The following is a 16,735-nucleotide window of genomic DNA, read 5'->3' as shown; positions in this document are numbered from 1 at the left end:
GTTTCTGTAGAACAATTTCCTAGAATATCTCTTCTTTTTATCCTCAGTGCTTACTCCTCTAATTGAAGCCTCAGGAGTGGACTCTTTAAAGCTTAATATGACCATATTTCTGACCAGCTGCAGCACTTGGGATGCTTTTAGTTACAAGTAACAGGAAACCCAATTCAATTTGATTCCACAATAAAGGGGATGTGTTAGTTCACGTAATAGGGAAGTCCATGGGAGGTGTACTGCTCCAGGCCTGTTGGTTGTCTTATCATCTCACCTCTCAGTGCTGTTTTCAGGTTAAACCCTTGTGGTCAGAGGATGGAAGCCAGTATCATTTAAGACTCTATGCTGCTTCATTCAAATCTAACAAGAAAGTCAGAGCATACCCTTTTAATAAACTTTGGACCAGAGTCCCGAGTTCGGGTTGGATTACTCCATTCCTGTCCCTGCCTTATGAACCAGTTGGCCCAGGCTCAGATTGTCTAAGCCTATGACTGTGACAGGGGGCATGGGATTACTCTTATAAGTTTAAGTGAGTGTGAAGTCAGTCCTGTCCAAATCCCTTAGATGCTGCACAGTGAAGGAGGGGTAGAAGAGATGCTGGGAGATATCTACAATTTCGGCTACACCCAGCAAAATCTGCACAGCCAGGGAAAGGGTGGTGGTGGTGTTGAACTGTAGAGCAGATCCATGCCCTGTGCTCATTTCCTGTATCAGGGACAGTGCACAGGGCCCACAACATGGCCCAAGTCCTCAGACCCATAGGTCTGAGTTCATCTTTTCTATACACCAATTTATATGATCTTGCAGCTTCTCTGAGTTTCACTTCCTCCTCTGTAAAGTGGTAATCATGTTAAGGTAGATGTATTTTATGCAAAATTGAAGTCGATTGGTTTGAAGTTGTATGATATAAAAAGCCTTATGTATAAAATTTGAATTAATACAAATCCTACCAAATTGACAAAATTCATCAACCACATGATTTCAGAGCTGGTAGGCCAATGAAAGTGTGTTCATTATACCTTTATTTTCTGGAAATATTAGTCATGTGAGTTTGAGTAATGTAGGGTCTTTGGGATCTTTTGTATGGAATGAACTTCACCATCCTTTTCTTAACTGCCTGTTGGGTTCCCTAAAGGTTGTGATGCTGTTTTACAAAATGTGAAATGCAAAAAAGATTGTTGTTGGAGAAGCCCAAAGGAACTACCATACTAGGTGATGACTGGGTATGCCCTGGCATTTGGCAATTTATATCCTGCATCTGGACCTTTCTGTCTCAAGGATCCAGAACCTAGGTGGTATCTCTTCAGCCAGTTCTGCTAGTGATTGGGTTAATGCTGTTAGCATTTCAGTAAGCTAATGGAGACAGTTACTTTGGTTTGAAGGTCATTAAAACCTGAGTTTACAAATCAAAAACTGGATTGGGCAATTGTTTCTATATGTGTGTGGTTGAAGGTACATCAGATCCCATCAATCATTTGCTCAAATCCTTCCAGTGAAGTTATTCATAGTAAAGGCCAATTTCCTTGTAAAGCATAAAGTTTCATTTCTTCTGTTCCAATTTATATTTTATTTCCTTTTCTTGACTTATTGTACTAGATAGGATGTCCAGTACCATGTTGAAAAGAAGTGTTGATAGGATACGTCCTTGCCTTGTTCCTGATCTTAAGAGAAAGCATCCAGTTCTCACCATTAAATATGAAGTTAGTTGTAGGTTTTCTGTAGATGTCCTTTATGAAGTTGAGGAAGTTTTCCTCTGTTCCTAGTTTTCTGAGACTTTTTATCATGAGTGAGTGTTGGATTTTGTCAAATGCTTGTTCTGCATCAATTGATACTATACACAGAAAATCCTAAAGATGCCACCAGAAAACTACTAGAACTAATCAATGAATTTAGTAAGGTTTCAGGATACAAAATTAATGCACAGAAATCTCTTGCATTCCTATACACTAACAACGAAAAATCAGAAAGAAAAATTAAGGAAACAGTCCCATTTACCATCGCAACAAAAAGAATAAAAATACCTAGGAATAAACCTACCTAAGGAGGCAAAAGACTTGTACTTGGAAAACTATAAAACACTGATGAAAGAAATCAAAGATCATATAAACAGATGGAGAAATATACCATGTTCTTGGATTGGAAGAATCAATATTGTGAAAACGACTGTACTTCCCAAAGCAATCTACTGATTCAATGCAATCCGTGTCAAACTACCAATGAATGGCATTCTTCACAGAATTAGAACAAAAAAGTTTACAATTTGTATGGAAACACAAAAGACCCCGAATAACCAAAGCAATCTTGAGAAAGAAAAACGGAGCTGGAGGACTCAGGCTCCCCAACTTCAAACTATACTACAAAGCTACAGTAATCAAAGACAGTATGGTACTGGCACAAAAACAGAAATATAGATCAATGGTACAGGATAGAAAGCCCAGAGGTAAACCCGTGCACATATGGTCACCTAATTTATGACAAAGGAGGCAAGAACATACAATGGAGAAAAGACAGCCTCTTCAGTAAGTGGTGCTGGGAAAACTGGATAGCGACATGTAAAAGAATGAAATTAGAACACTCCCTAATACCATACACAAAAATAAACTCAAAATGGATTAAAGACCTAAACGTAAGGCTGGACACTATAAAACTCTTAGAGGAAAACATGGGAAAAACACTCTTTGACATAAGCCACAGCAAGATCTATCTTTTTTGACCCACCTCCTAGAGTAATGAAAAAAAAACCAAAAATAAACAAATGGGACCTAATGAAACTTAAAAGCTTTTGCACAGCAAAGGAAACCATAAACAAGAGGAAAAGACAGCCCTCAGAATGGAAGAAAATATTTGCAAACGGAGCAACGGACAAAGGATTAATCTCCAAAATATACAAACAGCTCATGGAGCTCAATATCCAAAAACAAGCAACCCAATTAAAAAATGGACCAAAGACCTAAATAGACATTTCACCAAAGAAGACATACAGATGGCCAAGAGGCACATGGAAAGATGCTCAACATTATTAGAGAAAGGCAAATCAAAACTACAGTGAGGTATCACCTTACACCATTCAGAATGGCCATCATCAAAAAGTCTACAAACAATAAATGCTGGAGAAAAGGGAACCCTTTTGCACTGTTGGTGAGACTGTAAATTATAGCCACTATGGAGGACAGTATGGAGGTTCCTTACAAAACTAAAAATAGAACTACCATATGACCCAGCAGTCCCACTATTGGACATATACCCTACATCAGTTGCTATATTATTTTTCTTTTTTAGCCTGTTGATATGATGGATTACATTAATTGATTATCAAATGTTGAACCCACCTTCCTTGTACACCTGGAATGAATCCCAGTTGGTTGTGATATACAATTCTTTTTATACATTGTTGGATTCAACTTGCTAATATTTTTGCATTTGTGTTCATGAGAGATAATGGTCTGTAGTTTTCCTTTCTGTAATGTCTTTATCTGATTTTGGTATTAGAGTAATGCTGGCCGTGTAGAATGAGTTAGGAAGTGTTCCCTGTGCCTATTTCTTGAACATTGAAGGCCTTCCTGTCTTAGAATCTTTGCATTTGCTGTCCCCGGCCTGGAAGACTCTTCTCCTAGATTTCTGCATGTTTTGTTCTCTCACTCCTTTCAGGTCTTTGCTCAGATGTCCTTTTCTCAGCGCGGCATTCTGTGACCATAGACTGTTAAAATTGCAAATCTCCCCTTCCCTCATCCCTTCTGTCCCCCTTCCCTGCTTTATTTTTTCCATAGCACTAATCACCTCCTAAAATACTATATGACTTACTTGCTTTCTGCCCCGACCCACTAGAATGTAGTTCTGTGAGGGCAAGTGTTTTTGTCTTTTTTTGTTCATTGCCTTATCCCTCCTCCCTAGAATGGTGTTTGGAACATGGTGGATGCTCAAATATTTGTTAAATAAATGAATTTAAACCATGACTGAGGGCTTCCCTGGCGGCGCAGTGGTTAAGAATCCACATGCTAATGCGGGGAACACGGGTTCGAGCCCTGGTCCGGGAGGATCCCACATGCCGCGGAGCAGCTGGGCCCATGCGCCACAGCTGCTGAGCCTGTGCTCTGGAGCCCACGAGCCACAACTGCTGAGCCCGCGTGCTACAGCTGCTGAGCCCGCATGCTACAACTACTGAAGCCTGCAAGCCTGGAGCCCGTGCTCCGCAACAGGAGAGGCCGCGGTGATGAGAGGCCTGCGCACCACAACGAGGGGTGGCCCACACTCGCTGCAACTAGAGAAAGCCTGCGAGCAGCAACGAAGACCCAACACAGCCAAAAATAAAGTAAAAAAACAAAAAACAAAAAAACATGACTGATAATGTGGTTGTAGCCAAGCGAATGAGAAGAAATGAGTTGTTCTGTTTCTATTCCTGAGGAAGACTGTTTCCAGGATCAGAGGAAAAGTAAATATTGTTGATAGCTTTTATGAATGAAATTTAGGAGGCATTTAACCATGTTTTGTTTATCAACTGCATGACTTTGGCTTAGTCACCTTATTTCTTTGGGCTCTGGTTTCTTAATCGTAGAAAGAGTACTTTTGTAAAGTAGACTAAGGTCTTTTCTAGAGTTCTTGTTTGTTGAACTTTGTTTCCCATTTGCAGAGTATTTTAACACGAAGGGAGCTTAGAGACCCTTAAGTCCTGTGTTCTTTAGCCAGTAGATTAACTTCTACCTGTAGAGCCAGGCTTGCCAGCTGGGGGATGCAGTCCATCGTCCTCTCGTACAATTCCTCGATGCCTGTTTGGGAGAGGGGCCTCGGAGGTAGTGCTGACTTGGTGCTGGAGAGCCAGATGAACCTGTTTTTAAATGTCTGCATGATCTCAAGCAGGTGTCCTCACCTCACCAAGCTTCAATTTCCTCATCTGTGAAACTGGAATGATATACACAGGTGGTTGTTAGGGTTAAATGAGATGTTTGTGATATTTGCACACAGGTGCTCAGTTAAAATCAGTTGAACCTGACTGCTTATCCTACCCCACACTTGCTTTGTGAACCATCTTGATTCTACATCAGAATCACTTGGAGAGTGTTTTTAAAAACGCTGATGCCCTTGAAAACGTTATGCTAAGTGAAAGAAGCCAGGCACAAAAGGTCACTTATTGTATGTATATGAAATGTCCAGAATGGATAAATTCATAGAGACAGATGCAGATTGGTGGTTGCCAAGGGTTGAGGGGTTGGGGAGAATCTGCTTAGTGGTAAGTGGTTTTACTTCGGAGTGATGGGAATGTTTTGGAACTGGGGTAGAGCTGGTTGCACAGTATTGTGAATGTACTACATGCCGCTGGATTGCTCTTTCTTTTTCCCTCCCTCTCTTCCTTCCTACCTACCTACAGGTTTATTGAAGCTTAATTGTTGTTCAGTGGACTGCACATATTTAAATTGTGTAATCTGATGAGATTTGGCATGTATATATACCCAGCCATTACCACAATAAAATGGTAAACATATCCATTACCTCCTAAAATTTCCTTATGCCCCTTTTAAATTCCTCCTTTCTACTCCTCCCCCCTCTCTCATCCCCAGGTAGTCTCTATTCTGCTTTCTATTATATAGATTAGTTTTCATTTTCTAGAATTTTATATAAATGGGATCATGAAGTATGCATTAGATTTTATATGGCTCCTTTTACTCAGCATACTTATTTTGAGGTTCACTTACGTTGCTGCATATTATTAATAGTTTATACTTTTATTGTTGGAGGTATTCCATTGTATGGATACACCACAAATTATTTGTCCATTCACCTGGTGATGGACATTTGGGCGATTTTCATTTTGGGAGGTTACAACTAAAGCTGCTGTGGGCGTTCATATACAAGTCTCTGTGTGGACATAAGTTATTCTTTCTCTTGAGTAAATATCTAGGAGTGGAACGGCTAGGTCACAGGATATATGTATGCTTAAACATATCTTAACACCTAAAAAGTAAGGCATGATCAATTATTTGAAATGCTACAGATATGTTTGATAAGATAGAAGAAACAACTGGATTTTTGCAATGGTTAGGCTATTATTAACTTGAAAACTACAGTCTCAGTTGAGTGGTAGGTGGGAAGCTTTTTAGAGGGGAATTAGGAAAACTGAATTGAGAAGTTTGGCAGGGAGTATTGATAACTTAAGAAGTTTTGCTGTAAAAAGTAGCAGAGAATGAAGTTGTGGTTTTTGGAAGATGTGAATTATTCCTTTTTAAGTGGATAATTTTATATTATATGAATTGTACTTCAATTATTAAAAAAAGAAGAAGAAGAAGAATCAAGCAAACAAAATCCTGATGTTCAGGTTGCACCTCAAGCCAGTTAAATCAGAATCTTTGTGGGTGGGACTCGGGCATCCACTTTCTAAAAATCTCCCTTGGTGATTGCAATATGTAGCCAGTGTTCAGGAGTAGTGATCTAAGTAGGGTTGGCACATTTTTTCTGTAAAGGGCCAGACAATAAATATTTCAGCTTTGAAGGCCATAAGATCTCTGTCTTTACTCCTCAAATCTGCCATTGAAGTGTGGCAGGAGCCATGGTCAACATGTAACAAATGAGCATAGTGTATTTTCAATAAAACTTACTTATAATAACAGGCAGTGGGCCAGAGTTTGCCAGCCTCTGGTCTAAAGGCTTGATGATAGAGAAGGGGCTGCAGAGCTCTGAGGAGGATGGAAGGTGACCTCCCAGGCAGAACCAGACCCGGAACTCTGTTCTGCTGACCATTTTAGTTCTTCACATTGTGCATGCTTGCTTACTTAAGCATAAACATCCCGGCATTGAAAACAAAATGTTAGAATGCCAGTACTTACACTTGTATTTAATTCTAGCTGCAAAAGACAAGGAGAAGAATAAAGAGAAGAAATTCAAAGAGTTTGTGAGGGTGAAGCCAAAGAAGAAAAAGAAAAAGAAAAAGAAAACCAAACCTGGTAAATTATCCCCTGGGGCGTTTCACTTGGATTTCCTTACTGTACGTAGGGAGGGGTTGCTTCTCCCAGTCTTGGCCTCTGAGGAGAGGAAGGGCCAGCAGGCCTTTAATGGAGCCTGTGGGCTCAGCTCACGCCAGGTGCTACAAGGCCACGCTGGCATTTAGAAAAGCCCTCCCTCTTGCTGTGTTGGCCAGTGTGCTCTGTCACAATGGAAGCGCCATTGTAGGAGAGGATATGCAGGTGAATGACTGTATTTGTCTGCACACACCACTCTTAAATACACATCTCTGAACCCTTTCAAGAAAGGGTTCATTTCTTGAAAAGTGTGTGTCTAGCCCCAGCAAAAATGCTGATTTTTAAGAAAATCAGCGTTCCAGTCTTGGGAGCTAAAGGGATGCCACATTTTATCCTCAAAGTGGTTCTGGCTTAGAAAAGCAGTCTTATCAGAAAGAGGGGAGAAGGGTGATGGTGAGGAAGAAGCTTTTTGTTTTGAGGTTCTTGGAGGTAGCTAGAAGTATTAATCCCTAAATCTGTTCTAGCTGAATTGCTTCTGAGCATCTGAGCTCTTTGAACAGTGGAGCTGTTGGTTGGATGGGGTTGATTCTGGAATGCCCTAGTGATGTCTGAGGGTGCTAATTTCTTCCTGATCTTGTTCTTCAGAATGCCCCTGCAGTGAGGAGATCAGTGATGCCTCCCAGGAACCTTCTCCACCCAAGGCATTTGCTGTCACCAGGTGTGGGTCCTCACACAAGCCCGGGGTCCATATGAGCCCACAGCTCCATGGCTCAGAATCTGGAAACCACAAAGGGAAAGTGAAAATGTCCGGTAAGGAGGCTCTGCTGGCTTGATCATTTGTACAGCACGGCAGTCTGAGAAGGCTGGATTTATGTTGATATTGTAATCTACTCTCAGGCCTTCTGCAAGTAGTCTGTTAGGTCTTTTAAACAAGAAGTACATCAAATAAATAGGCCATTAGCTATACATTCCCAGAACTTCCCTTCTCTCCAACTTTGGTCTTAGTAGAATGTCTCTTAGCTACCTCTAAGCCAGTGTGTCTATAACCAAATCCATTATCCCCCAACTCCTTGCACACCTGCCCCTCCCGTTCCTCCATTTCTTGTTGGTGGCCTCTGCATCTAACCTGGTTGCTTGGGGAAATCTGAGTCAACCTTGAAGTTTTCCCTTCTTTAGCAACTTATAGGGTGATTGTGAGTTTAAAAGTAGTTAATAAGTATATGGAAAGTACTTAGAACAGTGTCTGGTATAGAATCAGTGATCAGTAAAAGTTAGTTGTGATAACCACTAGTCACGTACCAAGATCTAGTGATTCTGGTTCTGATTATCCCTGGAATCTGCCCCTTCCTCATTCCCCACTGTTTACAGAGTTTTAAAGGTGGCTGTGGATACAGACTGGGCTGTAAGCCAGGTCACGGCTGGGTCGGGTGAGGTCAGAGAACACGTTTGAGTCATTAGGGATGATGATCTGTGTGGCTCATGTGGAGTTGCAGTTTCTCTGCCAGTGGGCTCTGTGACTGTGACCTTGAGCAGCCATTTACCTTGGGCTTCACTGTCAGGAAAATGAGGAAATGGAGTTCAGTTCGCTGCCAGGCAGCACATATCATTCGGGCTGTTAGTAGATGACAGGCCTGAGGAACAGATTGGAGTTTGCGTTTCCCCGTTCTGTGAAAGTTCACAGAGGAGAAGGTCTGTAAGGTCATTTCTACTCTTGACAATCTAGGGGTTTTTTTAAATTTTATAACTATAATTTTAAAAAGTGACTTTTGTTTTCCCTTTCCTCTCAGAAGAAGATAATCTGAGTGACTCCTCCTCCGAGAGCTTTCTTTGGAGCGATGAGGAGTATGGCCAAGACGTTGATGTGACCACTAACCCAGATGAGGAACTTGATGGGGAGGACCGTTACGATTTTGAAGTGGTCCGCTGCATCTGTGAGGTTCAGGAGGAAAATGACTTCATGATTCAGGTAGGTGGAGCTTCCAGGGGACACAGGTATAGAGGAGCATAAACTGGTCCTTGGAGGGAATTTTGAGGGAATACAGTCTGAGGCCAGCAAAAATAATGTCATGTCAGAAGCCCCAGGTAGGCAGTACTGTCAGCAGCAGATTGAGCTTTGCTTACTGGCTCAGCTTCCTCTGCATCTCAGGCTGGTATAAATAGCCTATGACTAGAATAAGAGAGGACTTGAGGGATCACTGAGTCTGAACCTCTTATGCTCTGCTTGGGCCAGCTGGACCCACAAATGGGAAGGGCCTTGCCTGTGGTCACACAGTGAGGAGTTGAACAGTAGGGACCCAAATCTCTGGAGGGGCAGTTTGATCTTCCTGTGGATCCATATCTTCTCTCTCAGGTAAATTTTCTTTATGGACTAAAGAGATGGAGGCCAGTTTTATAACTTGTCTCTTTCTTAGTCTTCATTTTCTTGGCATTTGTGTTTGTCATCTCCATTTCTGGGATGTGCCTGTTGGGGGGCCTCCCTGCCTGCTTGGGGAGACCATCACTGGCCAGCACCTGCTTGCCTCTGGGCCTTCTCTTGCTCTTAATCACAGTTCTGGTGGAGGTGGCTGCTGCCTGGCTGACTCCAGGGAACCTGAGTTTTTTAAGTAAGTCATGTTTATGTTGGTTAGAATTCTTCCGGGAGTTTCTTTTTTTTTTAATAGCCTTCCTGGCAACTTCTGGGAATTCAAGGTACATGAATGGTCTCAAATAGCTCCTGATATTTATGACCTTTAGTATGCATTAGGTCAGTGGTTTTCAAATCACTTTTTCAGCATCAGGACACCTTTCCCTAATGGACTCTTTTCACAGAACCCCCAAATGTGTAACAGATAAAAGCAGTAGTTTTGGAAGTTCAAAATGAATAATTTTCACTTTTAAGTTCAAAAATGTGAATGGCTGGCCTCTTCCCATGAGGTCTAATATTCAGGTGGGGTTGTGAGCGGTAGTTGCCAACTTGGAGCATTTCAGTGGCTCAGTTGTTTTCCTTTTTTTTTTGAGACAAGCCTAATGAACATGGCCATTGTATGGGGACTTTTCCTAAACAGCATGCTGTGTAGTCACTTTGGTTAATCAGAGATGGGAAGAAAAGCTTTGTTCTGAGGACAGCGTAATACTAAGTTAGCCTAGCAGTACAGAATTATGTGTGCTGGTGGGCTCTGTTGTCTTAACATTTAAGCTTGGAGTGTGCATTTTTTGTTTTGTTTTGTTTTTTCTTCTAAAATAGTCCCATTTTATAAAGCACACCCATTTGTAGAATCTCTGAAGCTCAGTGGAATATAATTCAAAAACTTATGTAACATGAAAACCGTTTGTTTGTTTGTTTTTTCCCCTCCAGTAGAATTTTTTTTTTAAGTTTGGCTTTAAAAGTATGTTGAAGGGCTTCCCTGGTGGTGCAGTGGTTAAGAATCTGCCTGCCAGTGCAGGGGACACAGGTTCGAGCCCTGCTCCGGGAAGATCCCACATGCCACGGAGCAGCTAAACCCGTGAGCCACAACTACTGAGCCTGCGCTCTAGAGCCCGCGAGCCAAAGCTGCTGAGCCCGTGTACCACGACTGCTGAAGCCCACGTGCCTAGAGCCCATGCTCCACAACAAGAGAAGCCACCACAATGAGAAGGCCGTGCACTGCAATGAAGAGTAGCCCCCGCTCGCTGCAACTAGAGAAAGCCCACGCACAGCAACAAAGACCCAATGCGGCCAAAAATAAAAATAAATAAATAAATAAAATAAAAGTATGTTGAAGATCGTTAGTTTTCATCCTGTCTCTCTGGGCGTGTGCTCAGTTCTGGGCCTTGGAAGCCTGATTTGGTCCTCATTTGTCCTTAGAAATCATTAGTGGGTGAGTAACGAAGGCCTCTCCTGGCAAGGCTCTTCCAGCTAATCAGTATAAGAGATGCAGTTCTGACCCACCATGGTACTTTCTCCATTGACTATTCTGTAAGTGGCAAGGATCATGGGGCATTTGGGGGGGTAGAGCTTGAAGTGCCATTTTGTGCTGTGAGGAAACTAAGTTTGAAAAAATTGAGACCACACCAGTTGTTACATGGCAGAGTCAGGAACTGAATTCCATCGCCTGCTTCCCAGGCTCCACATGACCTTCCCCGCAGCTCAGCTCAGCACTGTGGCTTCCTGTCTGGCATTGTGGTGGTGACGAGCTCACTTCAGAACACCTTGGGTTTTGTTGTAGAAGACTCTTCTTTGCTGCCCACTTGTTGTCCAGCTGGCTTTGTGTTATAGCGGGACAGTTTCTGACTATACATGTCATTGTGAGCAGGGTACCTTTTTCCACTCAGTAACTTTAGCAAAAGGCATAAATTTAGAGGGAGCTAACTGGAACAATACAGTTTAAAGTTTTAAAATGTATTCATCTAGTTTTAAATATATTCATTATTTAGGAAAGTTCAAATCATTTTTTCTTAAAATAAATTTTAAACTTACATTGATAATTTGCACAACCCTAGGAAACATTTAGAATTTGTTCTCTAGAAGATCAGAGAAATAGTTTTCTTTGATCATTTTCGTTATTTGGTAGCAGTATTGCTCATGTGTATTATTATTTGATTTTATTTACCAGTGCTAATTTAAATCACTGGAAGGTTAAAATCCTACTTAGTAATCATGAATGTTTGAGAAATCTGGGTACCACACAAAAAAATGAGCATCAGGAAACCCATTTAATATTTAAATTATTTTAATTGCTCTAAGGCAGGTTTTGGCAAACTTTTTCTTAAAGGACCAGAAAATAAATATTTTAGGCTTTGGGCCATGTGATCTCTTTCACAACTACTCAACTCTGCCCCAAGCAGTCAGAGGTAATACAAAAAAAATGAATGACCATGGTTATGTTCATATTATACTTTATTTACCAAAATAGGACTCAAGCTGAATTTGGCCTGTGGGCTGTAGTTTGCTGACCTTTGCCCTAGAGCAACAAAAATGTAACATTAGGTGCTGGACCCCAGTGAAAATTGTGTAGCAGCTTTAATAAGAAGCCCATTTTAAAAACTTTATTTGCTTTCCCTGGAGGCAGCCCTTGTCATCTTCTTGCGTATCACCCCAAAAACATTCAGTGGCTAAACAAGCAATATCAAATATATTCTCTCCATTTTTTTTTCTTTCTTTTTGTGATAAAATGTACATAACATAAAATTTACCATCTTAACCATTTTTAAATATATGTGGCATTAAGTGAACTGGCATTGAGTACATTTACATTGCTGTACAACCATCTTTTTTTTTTTAACACAATGTTATTTTAATACATAGTGTTTTCAGTATCTTTTTTTCATTTAATAGTATATGTTGAAGACCATTCCATTTTCAGATCTAAAAAAGCTTCCTCATTCTTTTTAATGGTTGCATAATGGATGGATCATCATTTATTTAACTCTTCCCTTGTTGAAGGACATTTGGATTGTTTCTAATCTTAGCAGTGATGTAATGAATAATTTTGTGTAAGTATATCTGTGGGACCAAGTTTTGAAAGTAAAATTCCAGGACCAAAGTAGGCGTGCATTTATTATTTTGACAAATACTGGTGTCATAGCAATAGTCTATAAACTTTCCCTGGTGTACCAAAGAACAGTCTTACCAGCGCCCTTGTCAGTACAGAGTACTATCAGACTTCTTTATCTTTGCTCTTCAGATAAGTGAAAAAACAATCTACTAGTATAGCCATTTTGTAATTTATTTTAATATACTTAAAAAATATTTATGGTTGTGATTTTCTGCATTTCCAAGAACTACAAAGAAGAAAACAAGGATTACCCAGATGATTTTTACCCAGGGATAAATCACTGTTGTTATTTTAGAATACATATATACACATGCATATATAAATGAAAATTATACTCTATAAACAGTTTTTCATGAGAATAACACTTGTGTGATGAAAGTAGTAAATGTTTATTATAAAAACTTCAGGCAATACGTAAAGGTATGAAGAGTTAATTGATATCTACATGTAATCCCAGAATCTAGAAATACTAATGTGTATGCATATTATTAGGCTGGTTTCATTTCACATTAATTTATATTCAATTTCCCTTACATTACTTTATTCTTATAATGGTTGCTTTGAACATCTTTTTATTTAAGATGTGTTTTTTTCCTTTGACCTGCCTGTTCATGTCCTTTATTCAGTTTTCTGTTGGATGGTTGGTTGTTTTCGTACCCATTTGCATAAGCTTTTTAAAAATATATATTTATTTATTTATTTGGCTGCACTGGATCTTAGTTGCGGCACACGGGATCTTTGTTGCTGCGTGCAGGATTTTCGTTGCCTCGTGTGGGATCTTTAGTTGTGGTGTGCAGGATCTGTAGTTGCGGCGTGTGGAATCTTTAGTTGCGGTGTGCGGGATCTTTAGTTGTGGCACTCTGGATCTTTTAGTTGTGGCATGTGGGATCTAGTTCCTGGGCCAGGGATCGAACCCAGTCCCCCTGCATTGGGAGCATGGAGTCTTAACCACTGGACCACCAGGGAAGTCCCTGTGTAAGCTTTTTGTAGATAATGTTCTTGTATCAGCTGTGAGAACAGTTACAAATATTTGTACCCACTTTGTCATCCGTCTTTTGGCTTGTCTTATAGATTTTTTTGTTTTTGTGAGGTCAAATATATCAAACTTTTCTTTAATGGCTTTTGAGATTTGAATAGCAGTTGCTTCCTCATTGGAAGTTCATAAAAGTTTATAGAAAAGTCAATAAAAGAATTTTTCATGGTTACTTCTGGTACTTTTTTTTTTTTTTTTTTTTTCAAGCTGAATTTGGCCTGTGGGCTGTAGTTTGCTGACCTTTGCCCTAGAGCAACAAAAATGTAACATTAGGTGCTGGACCCCAGTGAAAATTGTGTAGCAGCTTTAATAAGAAGCCCATTTTAAAAACTTTATTTGCTTTCCCTGGAGGCAGCCCTTGTCATCTTCTTGCGTATCACCCCAAAAACATTCAGTGGCTAAACAAGCAATATCAAATATATTCTCTCCATTTTTTTTTCTTTCTTTTTGTGATAAAATGTACATAACATAAAATTTACCATCTTAACCATTTTTAAATATATGTGGCATTAAGTGAACTGGCATTGAGTACATTTACATTGCTGTACAACCATCTTTTTTTTTTAACACAATGTTATTTTAATACATAGTGTTTTCAGTATCTTTTTTTCATTTAATAGTATATGTTGAAGACCATTCCATTTTCAGATCTAAAAAAGCTTCCTCATTCTTTTTAATGGTTGCATAATGGATGGATCATCATTTATTTAACTCTTCCCTTGTTGAAGGACATTTGGATTGTTTCTAATCTTAGCAGTGATGTAATGAATAATTTTGTGTAAGTATATCTGTGGGACCAAGTTTTGAAAGTAAAATTCCAGGACCAAAGTAGGCGTGCATTTATTATTTTGACAAATACTGGTGTCATAGCAATAGTCTATAAACTTTCCCTGGTGTACCAAAGAACAGTCTTACCAGCGCCCTTGTCAGTACAGAGTACTATCAGACTTCTTTATCTTTGCTCTTCAGATAAGTGAAAAAACAATCTACTAGTATAGCCATTTTGTAATTTATTTTAATATACTTAAAAAATATTTATGGTTGTGATTTTCTGCATTTCCAAGAACTACAAAGAAGAAAACAAGGATTACCCAGATGATTTTTACCCAGGGATAAATCACTGTTGTTATTTTAGAATACATATATACACATGCATATATAAATGAAAATTATACTCTATAAACAGTTTTTCATGAGAATAACACTTGTGTGATGAAAGTAGTAAATGTTTATTATAAAAACTTCAGGCAATACGTAAAGGTATGAAGAGTTAATTGATATCTACATGTAATCCCAGAATCTAGAAATACTAATGTGTATGCATATTATTAGGCTGGTTTCATTTCACATTAATTTATATTCAATTTCCCTTACATTACTTTATTCTTATAATGGTTGCTTTGAACATCTTTTTATTTAAGATGTGTTTTTTTCCTTTGACCTGCCTGTTCATGTCCTTTATTCAGTTTTCTGTTGGATGGTTGGTTGTTTTCGTACCCATTTGCATAAGCTTTTTAAAAATATATATTTATTTATTTATTTGGCTGCACTGGATCTTAGTTGCGGCACACGGGATCTTTGTTGCTGCGTGCAGGATTTTCGTTGCCTCGTGTGGGATCTTTAGTTGTGGTGTGCAGGATCTGTAGTTGCGGCGTGTGGAATCTTTAGTTGCGGTGTGCGGGATCTTTAGTTGTGGCACTCTGGATCTTTTAGTTGTGGCATGTGGGATCTAGTTCCTGGGCCAGGGATCGAACCCAGTCCCCCTGCATTGGGAGCATGGAGTCTTAACCACTGGACCACCAGGGAAGTCCCTGTGTAAGCTTTTTGTAGATAATGTTCTTGTATCAGCTGTGAGAACAGTTACAAATATTTGTACCCACTTTGTCATCCGTCTTTTGGCTTGTCTTATAGATTTTTTTGTTTTTGTGAGGTCAAATATATCAAACTTTTCTTTAATGGCTTTTGAGATTTGAATAGCAGTTGCTTCCTCATTGGAAGTTCATAAAAGTTTATAGAAAAGTCAATAAAAGAATTTTTCATGGTTACTTCTGGTACTTTTTTTTTTTTTTTTTTTTTTGCGGTACACGGGCCTCTCACTGTGTGGCCTCTCCCGTTGCGGAGCTCAGGCTCAGCAGCCATGGCTCACGGGCCTAGCCGCTCTGCGGCATGTGGGATCTTCCCGGACCGGGGCACGAACCCGTGTCCCCTGCATCGGCAGGCGGACTCTCAACCACTGCACCACCAGAGAAGCCCTCTTCTGGTACTTTTGAGGTTTCAATTATTTTTTAAAAACCGTATAAATAATTGATCCACCTGGAATTTATCCTGGTATAAGGTGAAGGCTCTCACTACCCATTTGTCCCAACACCATGCCTTATTATTGAAACGCCACCTTTATTTACTCTATTTCCATATGTAGTTTGGATCTCATTCTGGAGTCTCTCTTTCATTGATCTCTCTGTCTATATATTTACTTGTACAATTCTATTTTAATTATTATACCTTTATAATATTTTTTAAATATCTGGTAGGGCTCGTACCCCCCTTTGTTCTTTTTAATTTCCTGGCTATTAGAATCAGCTTCTATATAGTTCCAGAGCTATTAATTTATTATTTTGTTGGCATTACTTTATTTTTATATATTAATCCAAGGAGATCTGCTATCCTTATGATAATGACTCTTGCTATCCAGGAATAAAGTACAACTTACCATTCATTGACTTAAGTCTCCATGTCCTTCAAATATTTAAAAATTTTCTTTACACAGACCTTGCATGTTTTTATTCTTAGTCTCAGATTTATTCTTAGATATTTTATCTTTTCTGTTATTGTTCTTGTTCACTTCTAAATTTAAACTTTTGGGGAATTCCCTAGCGATCCAGTGGTTAGGACTCGGCGCTCTCACTGCTGGAGGGCGGGGCCCTGGGTTCAATCCCTGGTCGGGGAACTAAGATCCCTCAAGCCGTGTGGCACAGCTGCCCTCCACCCCCGCCCCCACCAAAATTTAAACTTTTATTTTTAATATTTATTTTAAAAAATTTTTTCACTGCACCACACGGCATGCGGGATCTTAGTTCCCCAACCAGGGATTGAACCCACGCCCCCTGCAGTGGAAGTGCAGAGTCTTAACCACTGGACCTCCAGGGAAGTTCCAATTTAAACTTTTTTTTTTTTTTTTTTTTTTTTTTTAACATCTTTATTGGAGTATAACTGTTTTACAATAGTGTGTTAGTTTCTCCTTTACAAAAAAG

The 16,735-nt window shown here is 39.7% G+C and overlaps 1 protein-coding gene across 8 annotated transcripts in view; it reads left to right on the top strand.

The window, feature by feature from the left end:
- The window catches only part of PHF20 (PHD finger protein 20), a 135,938-nt gene that overhangs the window by 96,327 nt on the left and 22,876 nt on the right, over window positions 1-16,735 (top strand). For 7 of the 8 annotated variants that reach the window (XM_007101699.3, XM_055090976.1, XM_055090980.1 and 4 more), the window contains 3 exons: window positions 6,825-6,923; window positions 7,584-7,748; window positions 8,726-8,904. In XM_007101699.3, the coding sequence (XP_007101761.1) occupies window positions 6,825-6,923; window positions 7,584-7,748; window positions 8,726-8,904 (443 nt within the window). The remainder of the gene's footprint in view (window positions 1-6,824; window positions 6,924-7,583; window positions 7,749-8,725; window positions 8,905-16,735) is intronic. The other variant, XM_055090975.1, reaches the window with a different exon arrangement.

Source organism: Physeter macrocephalus, chromosome 14 (assembly GCF_002837175.3).
Source record: "Physeter macrocephalus isolate SW-GA chromosome 14, ASM283717v5, whole genome shotgun sequence".
Classification (NCBI taxonomy): domain Eukaryota; kingdom Metazoa; phylum Chordata; class Mammalia; order Artiodactyla; family Physeteridae; genus Physeter; species Physeter macrocephalus.
Note: the sequence above shows the minus strand (reverse complement) of the source record. Positions and strands in the feature narration are given on the sequence as shown.